An 18,460-nucleotide genomic window follows, 5' to 3' on the forward strand; every position below is an offset into this window, starting at 1 on the left:
GTTTAAAAACCAGAAATTCGGCTCTTAAAGGTACCAGGAGTGGCTTTTTGTCGCCCCTGGAAACATCTCCAGCGTGCCGCCTGAGGCGAGTTTCTCAACCCCTGCTCCCTACACCTTATAACCATAAACTTGCCTTTGATCCCCACACGATACTGTATATTTCTATTTGTATAGATCTCCTTGAGGGCAAAGCCCTGTACAGCAAAACAATTAATTCGTAGTAACAAACAGGGGGTCACTGCATTAATTAGTAATAATTATAAGTAACAATAATAAGTAACAATAAGTGAATTATTCACAAACAAAAATATAGTTCACTTGTAATTAATGTTCACTCACTTGTATTGCCCAATGTCAGGCTGTGTAGAGGGATATAAACCAGAATAGGGATACTAAAAACAAGAGAAAGCAGTAAAACCCCACACTACATTACTAAAATGAATTGAGATCTAATTATACAAGTGCTTAGTGCTATTATAATCATATGCTTAGTTCTCAATCAATTTAGCACCAACATACAATTAATGGTATTTGAATTGATTGTGTTATATAGTGAATAAAGTACCCCCTCATGTAAAATATAAGGATATTATAAGTTACCGAGGAGTTTCATGACTATATAAAAGTACGAGGCCAAAGGCCGAGTTATACAGGTCATGGAACTCCAAGGTAACTTTATTTATTATAATACACAAGTTTCAGTGAGTCATGTGACAGAAATGACATCAGAACTCACCGTTTATAACTGATGACATCAGAACTCACCGTTTATAACTGATGACATCAGAACTCACCCCGGTAGTTCCGCCACTGGCACTGAGCAGATCTGCTTCTCTCATCCTGCAAAAATACACCGGCTGACAACAGCCTGTGTGTCTATAGGTATAGAGATCCTAATTACAAAAAGATCCCGTATCCAGATAAGCCCAGGTCCCAAGTATTTGGCATTATAGATTCAATACCTGTATTGCCATCCATGAGATGTCCTTTTTGTTCAGCCTTTGTGAAGAAACATTTTCCCAGACAGATTTTGCAGTGACCAATGGGAGCCCTGGAATAGACTCTTATCATTCCACTAGGTGGGCCTGACTCCCTCCTGTTGGTGCTCGCTCACAAACATCCAAGTTAAACAATACCTCCCAAAATTCTGGAAATTGAAAGAGGGACAAAAAGATTTGTCACCCCCTGATTACCATGTTCATTTTACAACATTTGGCAGATTGTGAAAGTCTGAACACATTTCTGTGTTTTTATGTGTTATTACAGTTTTGCTAATGAAGGTGAATTGCCCTTTAAGCTGCAAGTCACAGTTTTCCCAAGAGACCTGCTTATCTTAAATTGTTACAATTGCTTCTTTGCTTCTCTTAAATTGTTACAAACGTATCAAAGTGCACCTGCCACGTATTTTGGGCTCTCTGTCAAAAGCCAATTAAGTTTTAGAAAGTTTGTTTCTTTTTCTGGCTGTTCAGTGCAGGAGATCAAAGAGAAAGTCGGGACATTTCAGTAACAATCCGGGACTGCAGGCTGAGCTGTTAAAATCAGGACTGCCCCACGAAAAATGGGACAGTTGGGAGGTATGGTTAAACCAAGGGGTGTTCCAATTGTAAGGGTAGGAGCTGTCCCACTGCAGTGTGTGTCAGAATGGGAGTAGGAAGAGTAGTACATGGAGCTGCCAGCAGATTCATTGTTTTCTCTGGTTAGCGACAAATCTAATTTAGATGCAAATCACAGGGGTTGACCAATACCAGAGAGCAGTTTGCAAACTATACCAGTTACCTTTTGTAGCATTGAATGCAAACTGTTTACCCCACTGGCAAGGAAATGGGATACTTACAAGAAATAGTAACCAATGTTTATTTAAAGGAGACATACAGGATACATGAAAAACACACTTATTTTGTAGGCAATTATAAGTAATATATGGTGTTTCTTTTACATGGTGCTAAAAAGTAATATTATCTTTAAAAATAGCCCCTTTATTGGAGCTCCCTATAGATGTTCTCTGGTCCCTGTCTGTGTTTCAAATGAGGGGTGGGGGCGTCCTAACGGTCCCTGCCAGAAGCACAGTAGGAAGGGGACAGCCAATCACAGCCCTGCAGTCACACAAGCACAGACAGGCTTCAGTTCCCTATCAGGTCCTGCTAGCTGCTGATTGGTTCCTGTCCTACAGTGCAGTGAGCTGAGTGCACAGCTTGGGAATTCAGGGAGCAGCAAGTGGAAGAGAAGGGAGGGATTATATGTATTATATGTAATAGAGATGTCTATATCTAATAGACAGGGGAATATCTAAAAGACAAGAGTATATGTAATAGAGTAGAGAGGGGGTATATCTAATAAACAGGGGAATATCTAATAGACAGGAGAATATCAAATAGACAGGGGTATATCTAATAGACAGGGGTATATCTAATAGACAAGCTTATATGTAATAGAGTAGAGAGGGTATATCTAATAGAGAGGGATATATCAAATAGACAGGGGAATATCTAACACATAATAAATTAATTTTATTGCTAGTTACCCAGTCAGGGACCTCGCTATAGTCAGGTTTATGGGATCTGCCTCCGGTTTGATAAAAAATTGTAACATTTTTGTTTTTCCAAAATCCCTCACATCTTACAATGTGAATATTCCAGGTTTTTTGCCTACAAACCTCCCATTCTGCTCATCTTACATATACCAGTTTTGTGTCTTAACCTGCCCATTTGTGCATTAATTTGTTTTAAATATATTTGTTATAATAATTGTACATCCCTCCCCTCCCTGGTACAAGCCAAATCTGCCAACCAAAAACATGGCGTGAGCTCTAGTCTGTACTAGATCTACGCTGAATGTCAGCTGCTTTCTCATTGGTCCTCAGTCACTGTCTTTAACCCAAACAGACTACCTCATAGAAGGGGCGGAAGAGATGTGAGCTCCTCCCTCCATACAGACCTCCGACAGAGCTGCTGTGTGAGGGGGGGACAGTGAGGAACAGGCTGGGAATTGTCTCCTGGTGCTGCCTGTAACTCCCTGCAACTCCCTTCTCCTGTGTCCCTGACATTCCCATCCCCTGTACTCACATCTCCAGCCTCATCTACTGGGTAAGTCATTTTCCCTCCTCCTCCTCCTCCTCCTCCTCCTGTACTGTCTGTGGGACTGGGGCTTAATCCTGCTGCAGGGACTGATAGAGAGGGGAGACTGGGGGTTAATCCTGCTGCAGGGACTGATAGAGAGGGGAGACTGGGGGTTAATCCTGCTGCAGGGACTGATAGAGAGGGGAGACTGGGGCTTAATCCTGCTGCAGGGACTGATAGAGAGGGGAGACTGGGGGTTAATCCTGCTGCAGGGACTGATAGAGAGGGGAGACTGGGGGTTAATCCTGCTGCAGGGACTGATAGAGAGGGGAGACTGGGGGTTAATCCTGCTGCAGGGACTGATAGAGAGGGGAGACTGGGGGTTAATCCTGCTGCAGGGGACTGATAGAGAGGGGAGACTGGGGGTTAATCCTGCTGCAGGGACTGATAGAGAGGGGAGACTGGGGGTTAATCTGATCCAGGGACTGAGAGAGGGGAAGACTGGGGGTTAATCCTGCTGCAGGGACTGATAGAGAGGGGAGACTGGGGTTAATCCTGCTGCAGGGACTGATAGAGAGGGGAAGCTGGGGGTTTCTGCTGCAGGGACTGATTGGAGGGAGACTGGCGGGTTAATCCTGCTGCAGGGACTGATAGAGAGGGGAGACTGGGGGTTAATCCTGCTGCAGGGACTGATAGAGAGGGGAGACTGGGGGTTAATCCTGCTGCAGGGACTGATAGAGAGGGGAGACTGGGGTTAATCCTGCTGCAGGGACTGATAGAGAGGGAGACTGGGGGTTAATGCCTGCTGCAGGGACTGATAGAGAGGGGAGACTGGGGGTTAATCCTGCTGCAGGGACTGATAGAGAGGGGAGACTGGGGGTTAATCTGCTGCAGGGACTGATAGAGAGGGGAGACTGGGGTTAATCCTGCTGCAGGGACTGATAGAGAGGGGAGACTGGGGGTTAATCCTGCTGCAGGGGACTGATAGAGAGGGGAGACTGGGGGTTAATCCTGCTGCAGGGACTGATAGAGAGGGGAGACTGGGGGTTAATCCTGATCCAGGGACTGAGAGAGGGGAGACTGGGGGTTAATCCTGCTGCAGGGACTGATAGAGAGGGAGAGACTGGGGGTTAATCCTGCTGCAGGGACTGATAAAGAGAGGGGAGACTGGGGGTTAATCCTGCTGCAGGGACTGATAGAGAGGGGAGAACTGGGGGTTAATCCTGATGCAGGGACTGAAGAGGGGGAGACTGGGGTTAATCCTGCTGCAGGGACCTGATAGAGGAGGGGAGACTGGGGCGGTTAATCCTGGATCCAGGGACTGAGAGAGGGGAGACTGGGGGGTTAGATCCTTGCTGCAGGGACCTGAGATAAGAGAGGGGAGACTGGGGGTTTAATCCTGCTGCAGGGACTGATAGAGAGGGGAGACTGGGGTTAATCCTGCTGCAGGGACTGATAGAGAGGGGAGACTAGGGGGTTAATCCTGCTGCAGGGACTGATAGAGAGGGGAGACTGGGGGTTAATCCTGCTGCAGGGGGACTGATAGAGAGGGGGAGACTGGGGGTTAATCCTGCTGCAGGGACTGATAGAGAGGGGAGACTGGGGGTTAATCCTGCTGCAGGGACTGATAGAGAGGGTAGACTGGGGGTTAATCCTGCTGCAGGGACTGATAGAGAGGGGAGACTGGGGGTTAATCCTGCTGCAGGGACTGATAGAGAGGGGAGACTGGGGGTTAATCCTGTGTGGGTATAGTCCAGTGTGGGAGAGCTGAGAGATATAGGGTTAAAGTGCACTTATTGATATGATCAGTCCCAACCCTACTCAGACAAGTTGTGACTGGGGACTCCTGCTCTGGATTCTGGAGAGGAAGGGGTGTAACGACAGAAGAAGTTGACCCGGCAGCTGCAGGGGGGCCCATGAGGCCCTAATTAATAAGCAATTTCAATAAATATTGGTAAAACAGGGCAACCTCTGATATGTTGGGGCCCTAAAATGAATTTGCTGTGGGGCCCAGTAATATTAAGTTAAATCACATTAAATTTTAGGGGGTAATTCTGGTATTTTACTTGCGCACCTTCGAATTCCTGTGTGTCATGTGACCGGGGGTAGCACTGACCTACTGTCATATTCTTGTTCTCTAGAGATTGTAATGAGAGAATGAAGCATCTGACTCAAGTAAAACCTGAAACAGACTCTGATTCTGACTCTGGTGAGTTAATTATTTACCTCCTGTCCCCTCTGTGTTGTCTCTTTTTTAGGGATCTCCCTGTTTGTGCCTGTGGGTAAGTTGGTGGAACTTTAACTTTGTGAGAGGTTTTGTTAAGGGGAGATTTGGGGTGAGTGTTTATTTGTACCCTGGGTACCCCTGGAACTATAGCAGGGTGACACCCCAATGTTTCTATATATCTGTAACCTTGTTATGAGCTAAGGGGGCCCAGTCTGAAGGTCAGTTAGGGGGAGATTTGGGGTGAGTGATTATTTGTACCCTGGGTACCCCTGGAACTATAGCAGGGTGACTGTTACCCCAATGTTTCTATATATCTGTAACCTTGTTATGAGCTAAGGGGGCCCAGTCTGAAGGTCAGTTAGGGGGAGATTTGGGGTGAGTGCTTATTTGTACCCTGGGTACCCCTGGAACTATAGCAGGGTGACACCCCAATGTTTCTATATATCTGTAACCTTGTTATGAGCTAAGGGGGCCCAGTCTGAAGGTCAGTTAGGGAGAGATTTGGGGCGAGTGATTATTTGTACCCTGGGTACCCCTGGAACTATAGCAGCGTGACACCCCAATGTTTCTATATATCTGTAACCTTGTTATGAGCTAAGGTGTTTGCTGATAAGGTTGTAGCTCATTTTAGTTTCAGCCTTACTTGACCCTGTTTGTTCTTAATTGGCAGATTTCCCAGAGGCAGAACCAGAAATATTACTGATAAAGATAAAAGAAGAAGAATCAGACTCTGAAGATGATCAGAACCCAGTGGAAAACTCAGCAGCTGATGGGGGTAAGTAGCCAGGGATTCTATATTTTTATTGATCATTAGGTCAAATACATATTTTGGGGTGGGGGGAGTCTTTGTCTAGACGATGTCTCTTCCAACGTGAAGTCAGTTATTTTAATGTCTTTCATATTGTGAGATACTAAACAATCTCCAGGGACAGACAGTGGTTCATCGTATCAAATAGGATTCTATAGGGTTTCATTTCCAGTTAGAGGGCAGAACCGTGATTGGCTGGTCTCATCCTACTGTACCATTAAGACATAAGGAAATACAAACAAATACAATACAAATAGGATCTATTCGACGCTCCTATAAATTTGTCCTTTAAAAGCAACCGTTATTTTTATTTCAACTTTAAATCAGGTGCCATATATATTTCAATAGGAGGGTGAGTTATGAAAATACCCTTTAATCACAGTGATAGTCCCCCTAGCAGTTCCCATGAATAAAGAAGAAACAGACACAAGAGGCTGTAGTTCTGTATCACTTCATAGAACTTTTGAGCAAAACTAATGACAAACATACAGTTAATTTCTAACTAGGTTTCTGAGCTTAGCTTGTGTCCCTGCTCGGAGGTCACATACAAACTTATTATTCCCTGTACATTTTCAGGTGCCTTAGAGATTGAGCTGAAAGTAAAATCAAAGAATGAAGAGTTGGACACCGAGGAACATGGGGCTCAAGCAAAGAGGGAAAAGGAGACAGAACCTGGGGCCGGTGAGTAACGTTCCTTCTGTGCAGAGATTCATCTTCTAGGGGATAGTTAAGGTGATGGTAAAGGCTGTTAGAATTGTCTAGTTATTCCCTGCATGGTGGGTGGGAGCCCCTTCCATTAGCTTAGCTCCTATTATACTTTATTTGTATAGCACTGATACCTTTTACCCCAGGGGTTATGGAAAGCAGCTGAGTGAGCAGTGAATGGAGAAAGAGCTTGTTAGTTTCCTTTTGAAAGATAAGTAAACCTTTAAAATAAGTGAATGTAAAATTGATGAGGGGGCTATTCTAGGCACATTTTAAATGTACAATCATTATTTATTTATTTTTAATTCCACGATATTAAGGGATACATGACGGTTAATATGAATGAATTTTGTTACAACAGCGCCACCTACTGGTCAGTTTCCCACAGTCTGACCACCAAGTACCGTATATACTCGAGTATAAGCCGACCCAAGTATAAGCCGAGGTACCTAATTTTACCTACGAAAACTAGGAAAACGTATTGACTCAAGTATAAGCCTAGACACAGCCCTGTCTCCCCAGCAGCGCAAATTCCGCCAAAGCGACCCCCCCAGCGATCAACCAGACTTCTTTGCAAAGTTGATGGTAACAGAGAATTGCCAAACGGATTACTGTGTGCATTGTCCCACTGTCCCACTACAATGTGCAAAGGGTGCTGTGTGATATTGCCATTACGGTTAATCTTTCGTATAACCAACAGAGGGCGCTGTGTGATATTGCCATTACGGTTAATCTTTCGTATAACCAACAGAGGGCGCTGTGTGATATTGCAGTCACTGTTATTCTTTCATATAACCAACAGAGGGCGCTGTGTGATATTGCAGTCACTGTTAATCCTACATATAACCAACAGAGGGCACTGTGTGATATTGCAGTCACTGTTATTCTTTCATATAACCAACAGAGGGCGCTGTGTGATATTGCAGTCACTGTTATTCTTTCATATAACCAACAGAGGGCACGGTGTGATATTGCAGTCACTGTTATTCTTTCATATAACCAACAGAGGGCACTGTGTGATATTGCAGTCACTGTTAATCCTACATATAACCAACAGAGGGCACTGTGTGATATTGCAGTCACTGTTATTCTTTCATATAACCAACAGAGGGCACTGTGTGATATTGCAGTCACTGTTAATCCTACATATAACCAACAGAGGGCACTGTGTGATATTGCCATCACTGTTATTCTTTCATATAACCAACAGAGGGTGCTGTGTGATATTGCAGTCACTGTTATTCTTTCATATAACCAACAGAGGGCACTGTGTGATATTGCAGTCACTGTTATTCTTTCATATAACCAACAGAGGGCACTGTGTGATATTGCAGTCACTGTTAATCCTACATATAACCAACAGAGGGCACTGTGTGATATTGCAGTCACTGTTATTCTTTCATATAACCAACAGAGGGCGCTGTGTGATATTGCAGTCACTGTTATTCTTTCATATAACCAACAGAGGGCACTGTGTGATATTGCAGTCACTGTTATTCTTTCATATAACCAACAGAGGGCACTGTGTGATATTGCAGTCACTGTTAATCCTACATATAACCAACAGAGGGCACTGTGTGATATTGCCATCACTGTTATTCTTTCATATAACCAACAGAGGGTGCTGTGTGATATTGCAGTCACTGTTATTCTTTCATATAACCAACAGAGGGCACTGTGTGATATTGCAGTCACTGTTATTCTTTCATATAACCAACAGAGGGCGCTGTGTGATATTGCAGTCACTGTTATTCTTTCATATAACCAACAGAGGGCACTGTGTGATATTGCAGTCACTGTTATTCTTTTATATAACCAACAGAGGGCACTGTGTGATATTGCAGTCACTGTTAATCCTACATATAACCAACAGAGGGCGCTGTGTGAGAGGGCGCTGTGTGATATTGCAGTCACTGTTATTCTTTCATATAACCAACAGAGGGTGCTGTGTGATATTGTCATCACTGTTATTCTTTCATATAACCAACAGAGGGTGCTGTGTGATATTGCAGTCACTGTTATTCTTTCATATAACCAACAGAGGGTGCTGTGTGATATTGCAGTCACTGTTAATCCTACATATAACCAACAGAGGGCACTGTGTGATATTGCAGTCACTGTTATTCTTTCATATAACCAACAGAGGGCGCTGTGTGATATTGCAGTCACTGTTATTCTTTCATATAACCAACAGAGGGCACTGTGTGATATTGCAGTCACTGTTATTCTTTCATATAACCAACAGAGGGCACTGTGTGATATTGCAGTCACTGTTAATCCTACATATAACCAACAGAGGGCACTGTGTGATATTGCCATCACTGTTATTCTTTCATATAACCAACAGAGGGTGCTGTGTGATATTGCAGTCACTGTTATTCTTTCATATAACCAACAGAGGGCACTGTGTGATATTGCAGTCACTGTTATTCTTTCATATAACCAACAGAGGGCGCTGTGTGATATTGCAGTCACTGTTATTCTTTCATATAACCAACAGAGGGCACTGTGTGATATTGCAGTCACTGTTATTCTTTTATATAACCAACAGAGGGCACTGTGTGATATTGCAGTCACTGTTAATCCTACATATAACCAACAGAGGGCGCTGTGTGAGAGGGCGCTGTGTGATATTGCAGTCACTGTTATTCTTTCATATAACCAACAGAGGGTGCTGTGTGATATTGTCATCACTGTTATTCTTTCATATAACCAACAGAGGGTGCTGTGTGATATTGCAGTCACTGTTATTCTTTCATATAACCAACAGAGGGCGCTGTGTGATATTGCAGTCACTGTTAATCCTACATATAACCAACAGAGGGCGCTGTGTGATATTGCAGTCACTGTTATTCTTTCATATAACCAACAGAGGGCACTGTGTGATATTGCAGTTACTGTTATTCTTTCATATAACCAACAGAGGGTGCTGTGTGATATTGCAGTCACTGTTAATCCTACATATAACCAACAGAGGGCGCTGTGTGATATTGCAGTCACTGTTATTCTTTCATATAACCAACAGAGGGCACTGTGTGATATTGCAGTCACTGTTATTCTTTCATATAACCAACAGAGGGCACTGTGTGATATTGCAGTCACTGTTATTCTTTCATATAACCAACAGAGGGTGCTGTGTGATATTGCAGTCACTGTTATTCTTTCATATAACCAACAGAGGGCGCTGTGTGATATTGCAGTCACTGTTATTCTTTCATATAACCAACAGAGGGCACTGTGTGATATTGCAGTCACTGTTATTCTTTCATATAACCAACAGAGGGCACTGTGTGATATTGCAGTCACTGTTATTCTTTCATATAACCAACAGAGGGCACTGTGTGATATTGCAGTCACTGTTATTCTTTAATACAACCAACAGAGGGTGCTGTGTGATATTGCAGTCACTGTTATTCTTTCATATAACCAACAGAGGGTGCTGTGTGATATTGCAGTCACTGTTATTCTTTCATATAACCAACAGAGGGCGCTGTGTGATATTGCAGTCCCTGTTATTCTTTGATATAACCAACAGAGGGCGCACTGTTATTCTTTCATATAACCAACAGATGGCGCTGTGTGATATTGCAGTCTCTCCCCAAGCGAACTGTTGCTATAGGAATGATTAAAAGTGACTGCAATCTCAGCTACTGCCCGCTGACTCGAGTATAAGCCGAGGTAGACTTTTTCAGCACATTTTGGATGCTGAAAAACTCGGCTTATACTCGAGTATATACGGTAGTCAAGGAAGTTGTCAGGAGAAAGAAAGAGGCTGATGTTCTTCTGCTTAGGAAATATTTGAGAAAGGTTTCTTTAATTTTTGTCTTGACTCTGCTTGTTTTTTATTTTTAGAGAGGTTCCTTTGTGATAAAAGAAAGCGGCACCCCAAAATTGCCAGACCCTGGCAAAGACAATCAAGCTCCCCAGTACCCGGTGCCAGTGATTCCTCTGATATTTTAGATGCAGCTGAGGAGGGTGCTGGGGTATTGCTGGGTCCAACCCAGAGCAAAGTACTGACTGACTCACGATATGAGGACTGCTCAGCAGAGTCCGATGCATCTGATTACACCTGTGAAAAATGTGGCAAAAGCTTCTCTCTTAATAGTGATCTCCTCACACACCACTGCAGCCAGTCTCACAGTCAAGAGTTCACCAAGAGACCCATGAGAAAGAACACAAAAAAGAAACCTTTCTTCTGCGCAGAATGTAACCGGCACTACTGCAGCAAACCCAGCTTCCAGAGGCATCAGTTGGTCCACACCGGGGAGAAACCATTCGAATGCACAGACTGTGGCAAATGCTTCTCTGATAAAAGCAACCTCCGCTGCCACCAGAGGATTCATACCCGGGAGAAGCCATTTACATGTACGGAATGCGGGAAAGGATTCTCTGATAAGAGCAACCTGCGGAGTCACCAGAGAACACACACGAGGGAGAAACCGTTCACCTGCACAGAATGCGGCAAAAGCTTCTCCCAGAAAATTGGCCTTCACAATCACCTGAAATGTCACACGGGAGAGAAGCCCTTCATGTGTACGGAATGTGGGAAAAGCTTCTCTAATAAGAGCAACCTTAACACCCACAGGAAAATCCACACCGGGGAGAGGCCCTACATCTGTACAGAATGCGGCAAAACGTTCCCCCGGAAGAAAAATCTCCAGAGTCACCAGACGGTTCACACACAAGAGAAACCATTCACCTGCTCAGAGTGTGGGAAATGCTTCTCTCAAAAGAAAAACCTTCACACTCACCAGAAGATCCACACGGGGGAGAAACCATTCAAGTGCAACGAGTGTGGCCAGGCCTTCCTCCGCAAGCGCAACCTTCTGTCGCATGAAAGGATTCACATAATAGAGAAACCATATATATGCGGCGAATGTGGACAAAGCTTCTTCCTGAGCAGTGAAAACCCAACGCACCTTTGCACCCAAACTATAGACAATAACACTTCCAATGGACATCGTGGTGGAAACAGCGAGCGCAGCTCAATGAAATCCGATTTCCAGCTGGACATTACCGCATGGAAACCATTCAAGTGCTCGGAATGCGGGAAATGCTTTTCTCAGAAGTGCAACCTTCAAAGCCACCAGAAAATTCACACGGGAGAAAAACCTTTCCCGTGTTCGGAATGTGGGAAGAGCTTCTCCAGGAAGGTCAACCTCAAAATCCACCAGAAAATCCACACTGGGGAGAAACCCTTCACCTGCGCAGAGTGCGGCAAATCCTTTGCGCTGAGGTTAACGCTGAACAATCACATGACCATCCACACAGGGGAGAAGCCATTCTCGTGTTCAGAATGCGGAAAGAGTTTTAGTATAAAAAACCGACTCCGCATCCACCAAAAAGTGCACACAGGGGAGAGACCATTTGAATGCACGGAGTGCGGGAAGCTGTTCTCTCGCAAGTTCAACCTCCTGACGCATGTTAGGATGCACATGCGCAAAAACACGTTACATGCGCAGGAGGAGGGGAATGGCGCTGTGTAAATAACTGTTTCTCACATGCTGATGTCCATAGAGACAACATGAGATATTGAACACTTAGGGGGTTATTTATTAAAGTCCGATGCCAAAAACAATGAGATTATAAAATATAATTTTTTGGTGAAAAAAAACTCACGTTTTTTGGGATTTATTATACCCCAAGGATGGAAAAAGTCTGAATCCGGCATCTCAGACCTGCCGAGGTTGTGTGTAAGTCAATGGGAGAAGTTATGAAGATATCCTGATCTGCGATAAGTTCGTGGTTTTTGGGCAAAATTTTTAAAAAAATCATATTTTTGGGGCTGAAAATGTATTGATAAATAAGGGGAAATGATCCTTACGGATTTGGTCGGGATATAAATAAATTCGGATTTTGATAAATAACCCCCTTAGGTTTTATTCAGCATAATTATCTTTTACCTAAAAACCAAACCAGTCACCCTGATGACAAATTTTATATGTATCCTTGGACTCAGCTGTCTCTTTTTATTGTCTGACAAAAACAATGTTTCAGTGGAAAGTCACAGGGAACAAGAGGAAATATACAGAACTGGGTTATCCATTAATCAGTGTATATCGCTACTATTCAACAATGCCGTGTTATTATTGAGAATGGCCGGTCCAGCGTCAGTGAAACTAGTCTCAGATGACCACTAGCACCAAACTGGAAATGAGCCGCATATAAGTACACACTGGGACATGTATTTGTCTCTGAAAGGATAGATCTCCTGTGGACTGAAGGTGGAAACAGTTTTGGCTTCCTACCTAATTCATATGCGGAGAGTCACATGCATTTCAAATACATCGGATACATTATAATGTTCTCTTTTGATTGTGCATAGTGTGTATATCTGTGTCTCAAACTCTCCAGCAATGTTCAGTGGACATGATCCTCATAAACCATTCCTGCTTAAAACCAGTTTGTAATTTGTTTTAAAGCAGAGCAGTGTTTCTAGCACCACAGTTCCTATCTGATCCCCATTGTAAGCAGCAGTCCTGTCCTGCTTTATGGCAGCTGAGATTCTAGCTATCTGTATAACAGAACATTCTGTCCCAGTGGCTGCACAGATCCTATCTGATCCCCATTGTAAGCAGCAGTCCTGTCCTGCTTTATGGCAGCTGAGATTCTAGCTATCTGTATAACAGAGCATTCTGTCCCAGTGGCTGCACAGATCCTATCTGATCCCCATTGTAAGCAGCAGTCCTGTCCTGCTTTATGGCAGCTGAGATTCTAGCTATCTGTATAACAGAACATTCTGTCCCAGTGGCTGCACAGATCCTATCTGATCCCCATTGTAAGCAGCAGTCCTGTCCTGCTTTATGGCAGCTGAGATTCTAGCTATCTGTATAACAGAACATTCTGTCCCAGTGGCTGCACAGATCCTATCTGATCCCCATTGTAAGCAACAGTCCTGTCCTGCTTTATGGTTGAAATTCCAGAAAAAGTCAGCACTTATACCTTAACTCCCAAGATGAGGAGAATGAGCTGCTTTAAAGGGATTGTTCACCTTTAAATTAACTGTTAGTATGATGTAGAAAGTGATATTGTGAGATAATTTGCAGTTGCTTTACATTTTTTATTATTTGTGTTTTTTGAGTTATTTCGCTTTTTATTCAGCAGCTCTCAAGTTTGCAAATTTAGCCATCGGGTTGCTAGGGTCCAAATTCCCCTAGCAACCATGCATTGATTTCAATAAGAGACTGGAATATGAATAGGAGAGGCCTGAATAGAAAGATGAGTAATACAAAATAGCAATAATAATAAATGTGTAGCCTTATAGAGCATTTGTTTTTAAATGGGTCAGTTACCCCATCTGAAAGAGTCATAAGAAGAAAGCAAACAATTCTATTAAAATATACATAATGCAGAAAAATTGAAAAGTTGCTTAGAATTAGCCATTCTATAAAATACTAAAAGTTAACTTAAAGGTGAACCACCCCTTTATAGCGATATTGACTTGATCCCATGAAAATCCTAGGACCAAGCCATTATTACTAAAGTGTTGCAGCAGCTAAATAGTTTTAGCCAAAAGTTACCCAAAGCCTCCCCAGCCCAGCGATACTGAGTCTCTACATGACATGGCTAAATCTCCTCTGCAGTCACATCACAACTATTTAGGTGCTTCAGCGCTTTAGTGAAACCTCAATTTTACCTCTTTCCAATGCTTTTTTTTAGTTCAGTTGATTTCAGACAGTTCATCAGATATAACAACTTTCTTTCAATTACTTTCACTTTTCTGTTCGAGATCGGTTTCCTAATAAAGTTTTATTTTTCACCTTCTTATGTGTTTCTGAAGCAGCTCTGGGAGTGGGGTCAGCGACCCTGTAACTAGCTTGATCCATTTCTTGTGTTTGTCCCTGCTGAGCAGAATCATTTCATTACAGGCAGCTGTTAGACTTGATACAACAGTTGCTGATATTCCCCCATGCTGCTGGAAAATGGATCAACTAATGGAGCAAATTGGAACAGAATTGGCACGTGGATCACTCAGTCCTGCAGCGGGTTTGGTACTCGCAAAAACCTGCGATACCCTGCAGGGTTGCACGTAGAAGTTCCGGGTGTGGGTATAGACGCGGGTTGGCGGTTCTGCGGGTTTACGGGTCGGCCCGTGGGTCTTCCAAAAATGGACCCGCGCAGGACTCTACACTGAGCTACCGGACTGAAACAACTGAACTGAAATAAAGTGTTTGGGAGGTGAACGACCCCTTTAGGCTTTCCCTCATTTGCACCGTTCCTTTTTGTAGTCACCCCAATATAAATTGCATAATGTGTTTCCTGATTTTACGCTATTTTTTTCTGGTCCCCTTAAAAACAGGACATGGGGGTTCTCGTGTACTAAAGAGTTGCTATGGATTTATATGAGAATCTGTCAGTCTCAGAGCAGTGTATTTGGGGGAGATATGAATGAGTTACTGGATTGAAATTGTTCCCGATCCTCCCTGCCCTTATCTAGTATGAGGGTAACGGCTGCATTGCTTGTGGTATAAGTACTACAGGTAAGTAAAGGGGACAATTGGGGGTGTTGTTTGTGTCCCCCTCAATACACAATGTGAGACTGGGGTAACATTCTGCTTGGGGCAGCTGGGAAACTGACAATATGTCTAGCCCCATGTCAGATTTCAAAATTAAATATAAAAAAATCTGTTTGCTCTTTTGAGAAATGGATTTCAGTGCAGAATTCTGCTGGAGCAGCACTATGAACTGATTCATTTTGAAAAACACTTTTTTCCCATGACGGTATCCTTTTAAGGTTACATAATAAATAAATGTTTAAATATAAGACTATACATTTTTATTCTCATAAATCAATGTTTAAGTAATATTTTCCATGGAACAGAATGCCAACAGTGATATTATGGATGTAGATCATAATGGGACAATATCACTAAAAGTAGATCTCACATTAGTAAAGTGTGGGCCCTCCTGGGGTAAAAGTTACACCAGACTTTACACAGCAGCGCAAGACTCCTCCAATTGCCTTCACCCAGGGGTTCAAGCCCTACCTCTTCTCTGACCACACGAGAGGAACATGAATTGTACAGAATATCAGCTCTGCACTCAGTTCATTTACAGGTGTGAAGGGACAGTGCAAATACCATCATTACTCTGAAGTGGAACATTTAATCTATCAGCATTATTATCCCTTTATTATCAGTGATCCTCACAGCTCCTCTGTTACAGTGATACTACTATTATTAAAACTCTAATTTCTCAGATTTATCAGATTATCAAATGAAAACCAAAAATGTTCCCATTATCAAATGAAAACCAAAAATTTTCCCATTATCAAATGAAAACCAGCGTGAAACAGCCCGAAACTCTCGACAATCATGAAGGCAAAAAACATGTTCCTATTGTAAAAGGGACCATCTGCCATTGAATTTCACATGACTTGCACAGGTTTCAGCTGGAGTATTTTCAGATTTGAATTTTTAGCATCTTTGGAGCATAATAAATCTAGTAAAATTCTAGTTCTCAAATTATTTAATTCTCAAATTTTTCCCCTTAAAAACTCGACCAGAAAAATTCAAGGCTTAATAATTAGGCCCCATAGTATATAAATCACATCAGGGATTATTAACTTATTGATTATGACCCACAAATTAGGTCTTTGTGCTGGGTTCATAAAGTAATGAAACAAAACAAGTGGCTCTAAACCTATTTTGAAGTCAGAAACCAATTCCACAACCTAAATTGGGGCCCCTATAGAGGTAAAGTCCACGAGCAGCCCAATGCTTCTAGATGTTTAGCTATGAGCCTCTCGGGGAACCTCCAATCAGCTCCTCAGATGAAGGGGTCTGCCCCCAAATGCAGGATTCAGCCTTTTTCAACATTGAACCGAATGTGAATCCTAATTTGCATATGCAAATCAGGGACAGGGAGGGAAATCATGTGACTTTTGTCCCCTTCCCACCCTTAATTTGCATATGCAAATGAGGATTTGGTATTCGGCCGAATCTTTCTCATAGGATTCAGCCGAATCCAAAATAATGGATTCGGTGCATTCTTACCCGAAACGTTACATGAGCTGATGCCAACATTCAGGGGTTTCCCTCGCTTCACTAGCCCTAGTGTCTTTGGTACAACTTCTTTGTATACAATTGGGGTGCCGACCTCTCTAACCAACACTGGGCAGTCACAATTGGAGAGGCTGGTGGGAAGAGGAATCCTGGTTCTTATGCTCAGTTTTGCTGCATGCCAAATATATAAATATATATAATATATATCTGCTGCTTATATCAGGCAAGAATGAGGTACACTCCATATTGTAACCCATTCCAGTGGGATTACATATCTATACACAGAAGTGCAGCCCACTATCAGAATTAACCAATCATTCCCACTGGCACAGATACCTTGGGGCAGATTTACTAAAGGGCGAAGTGGGAGCGTCGCTAGAGAAATTTCGCCAGAAATCTAATCCACATGGACATCGCCAGGCGTAGAGGACAATTCGCTAGCGAAAGAGACCGGCGCTAGTGTCGTTTTGCACCTTGTCGCCAGGCAAATTTTCGCTCGGGTAAACGAACATTACTTCACAAATTCAAGTGCGAATTTTACAGAACGTTACCACTTTCGCCAGTTTTCTTCTCCAGCTTAGACCTGGCGCACTGATAAGATGAAGCGACATCCTCCTCAATCTTATGTCAGTGACATCATATCCTGTATGACGGAAACTCCTTAAGTTCTAAAGAACGCTGGCGTTTTTCATATTTAAAAGTGTAACTATTAAAGGAGACGTATAGGATAAATGAAAAAACCCTAATTGTGTAGGCAATTATAAGTAATATATAGTGTTGCTTTTACTTGGTGCTAAAAATTAATATTATCTTTAAAAATAGCCCCTTTATTAGAGCTCCCTATAGATGTTCTCTGGTCCCTGTCTGTGTTTCAAATGAGGGGTGGGCGTGTCCATGAAAGAAGCACAGTAGGAGGTGGACAGCCAATCACAGCCCTGCAGTCACACAAGCACAGACAGGCTTCAGTTCCCTATCAGGTCCTGCTAGCTGCTGATTGGTTCCTGTCCTACAGTGCAGTGAGCTGAGTGCACAGCCTGGGAATTCAGGGAGCAGCAAGTGGAAGAGAAGGGAGAGATTATTAGGGGTTTTTGCAGAAATATTCAATAAAACTACTTTTTTTAAGCACAATTCTTCTATATCTAAATGAGTATAATGCACTGCTTTATAGTCTCCTTTAAAGATTTTTTGTGTTAACATTTCTTTCCCAACCATTTGAGGGGCATGTCACATTTATTTAAGGGTGGGCTCATGTCTAGGACATTAGAGAATCGTATTTGTCTTTATTTTGCTTCCTTGGACATGTGTAATAATAAGTGGCCACTTTAAACATTTGCACCAACATCCCCAATAAAGACGTGTGTGTGTGTGTGTGTGTGTGTGTGTGTGTGTGTGTGTGTGTGTGTGTGTGTGTGTGTGTGTGTGTGTGTGTGTGTGTGTGTGTGTGTGTGTGTGTGTGTGTGTGTGTGTGTGTGTGTGTGTGTGTGTGTGTGTGTGTGTGTGTGTGTGTGTGTGTGTGTGTGTGTGTGTGTGTGTGTGTGTGTGTGTGTGTGTGTGTGTGTGTGTGTGTGTGTGTGTGTGTGTGTGTGTGTGGTGTGTGTGTATATATATATATATAAAATTTGTAGAAAGAAGGCTGTTGCACGCAAGGGACTTTTGTCTG

The 18,460-nt window shown here is 43.0% G+C and overlaps 2 protein-coding genes across 2 annotated transcripts in view; both read left to right on the forward strand.

Annotated features, from left to right (window-relative positions):
* The first annotated feature begins 2,943 nt into the window (after positions 1-2,943).
* LOC108695520 (gastrula zinc finger protein XlCGF57.1-like) lies at positions 2,944-12,447 on the forward strand. Its single transcript, XM_041568146.1, has 5 exons — positions 2,944-3,083; positions 5,198-5,265; positions 5,954-6,058; positions 6,668-6,772; positions 10,649-12,447. The coding sequence occupies exons 2-5, from the start codon at positions 5,214-5,216 to the stop codon at positions 12,280-12,282; spliced, it is 1,896 nt and encodes a 631-aa protein (XP_041424080.1). The 5' UTR covers positions 2,944-3,083; positions 5,198-5,213; the 3' UTR covers positions 12,283-12,447.
* The window catches only part of LOC108695504 (oocyte zinc finger protein XlCOF6-like), a 72,040-nt gene continuing 56,622 nt past the window's right edge, over positions 3,043-18,460 (forward strand). Inside the window, exon 1 of the mRNA XM_041568133.1 lies at positions 3,043-3,083. The gene's annotated coding sequence lies outside the window, so the exon portion shown is untranslated. The remainder of the gene's footprint in view (positions 3,084-18,460) is intronic.

Source organism: Xenopus laevis, chromosome 6S (assembly GCF_017654675.1).
Source record: "Xenopus laevis strain J_2021 chromosome 6S, Xenopus_laevis_v10.1, whole genome shotgun sequence".
NCBI lineage: Eukaryota > Metazoa > Chordata > Amphibia > Anura > Pipidae > Xenopus > Xenopus laevis.

What these genes read in the sequence shown, in the direction of transcription:
- LOC108695520 (XM_041568146.1), top strand. Translation starts at nt 5,214, where the DNA reads ATGAAGCATCTGACTCAAGTAAAACCTGAAACAGACTCTGATTCTGAC. An exon ending in AGACTCTGATTCTGACTCTG is followed by an intron (nt 5,266 to 5,953) that starts GTGAGTTAATTA and finishes CTTAATTGGCAG; the next exon opens with ATTTCCCAGAGGCAGAACCA. An exon ending in AAACTCAGCAGCTGATGGGG is followed by an intron (nt 6,059 to 6,667) that starts GTAAGTAGCCAG and finishes GTACATTTTCAG; the next exon opens with GTGCCTTAGAGATTGAGCTG.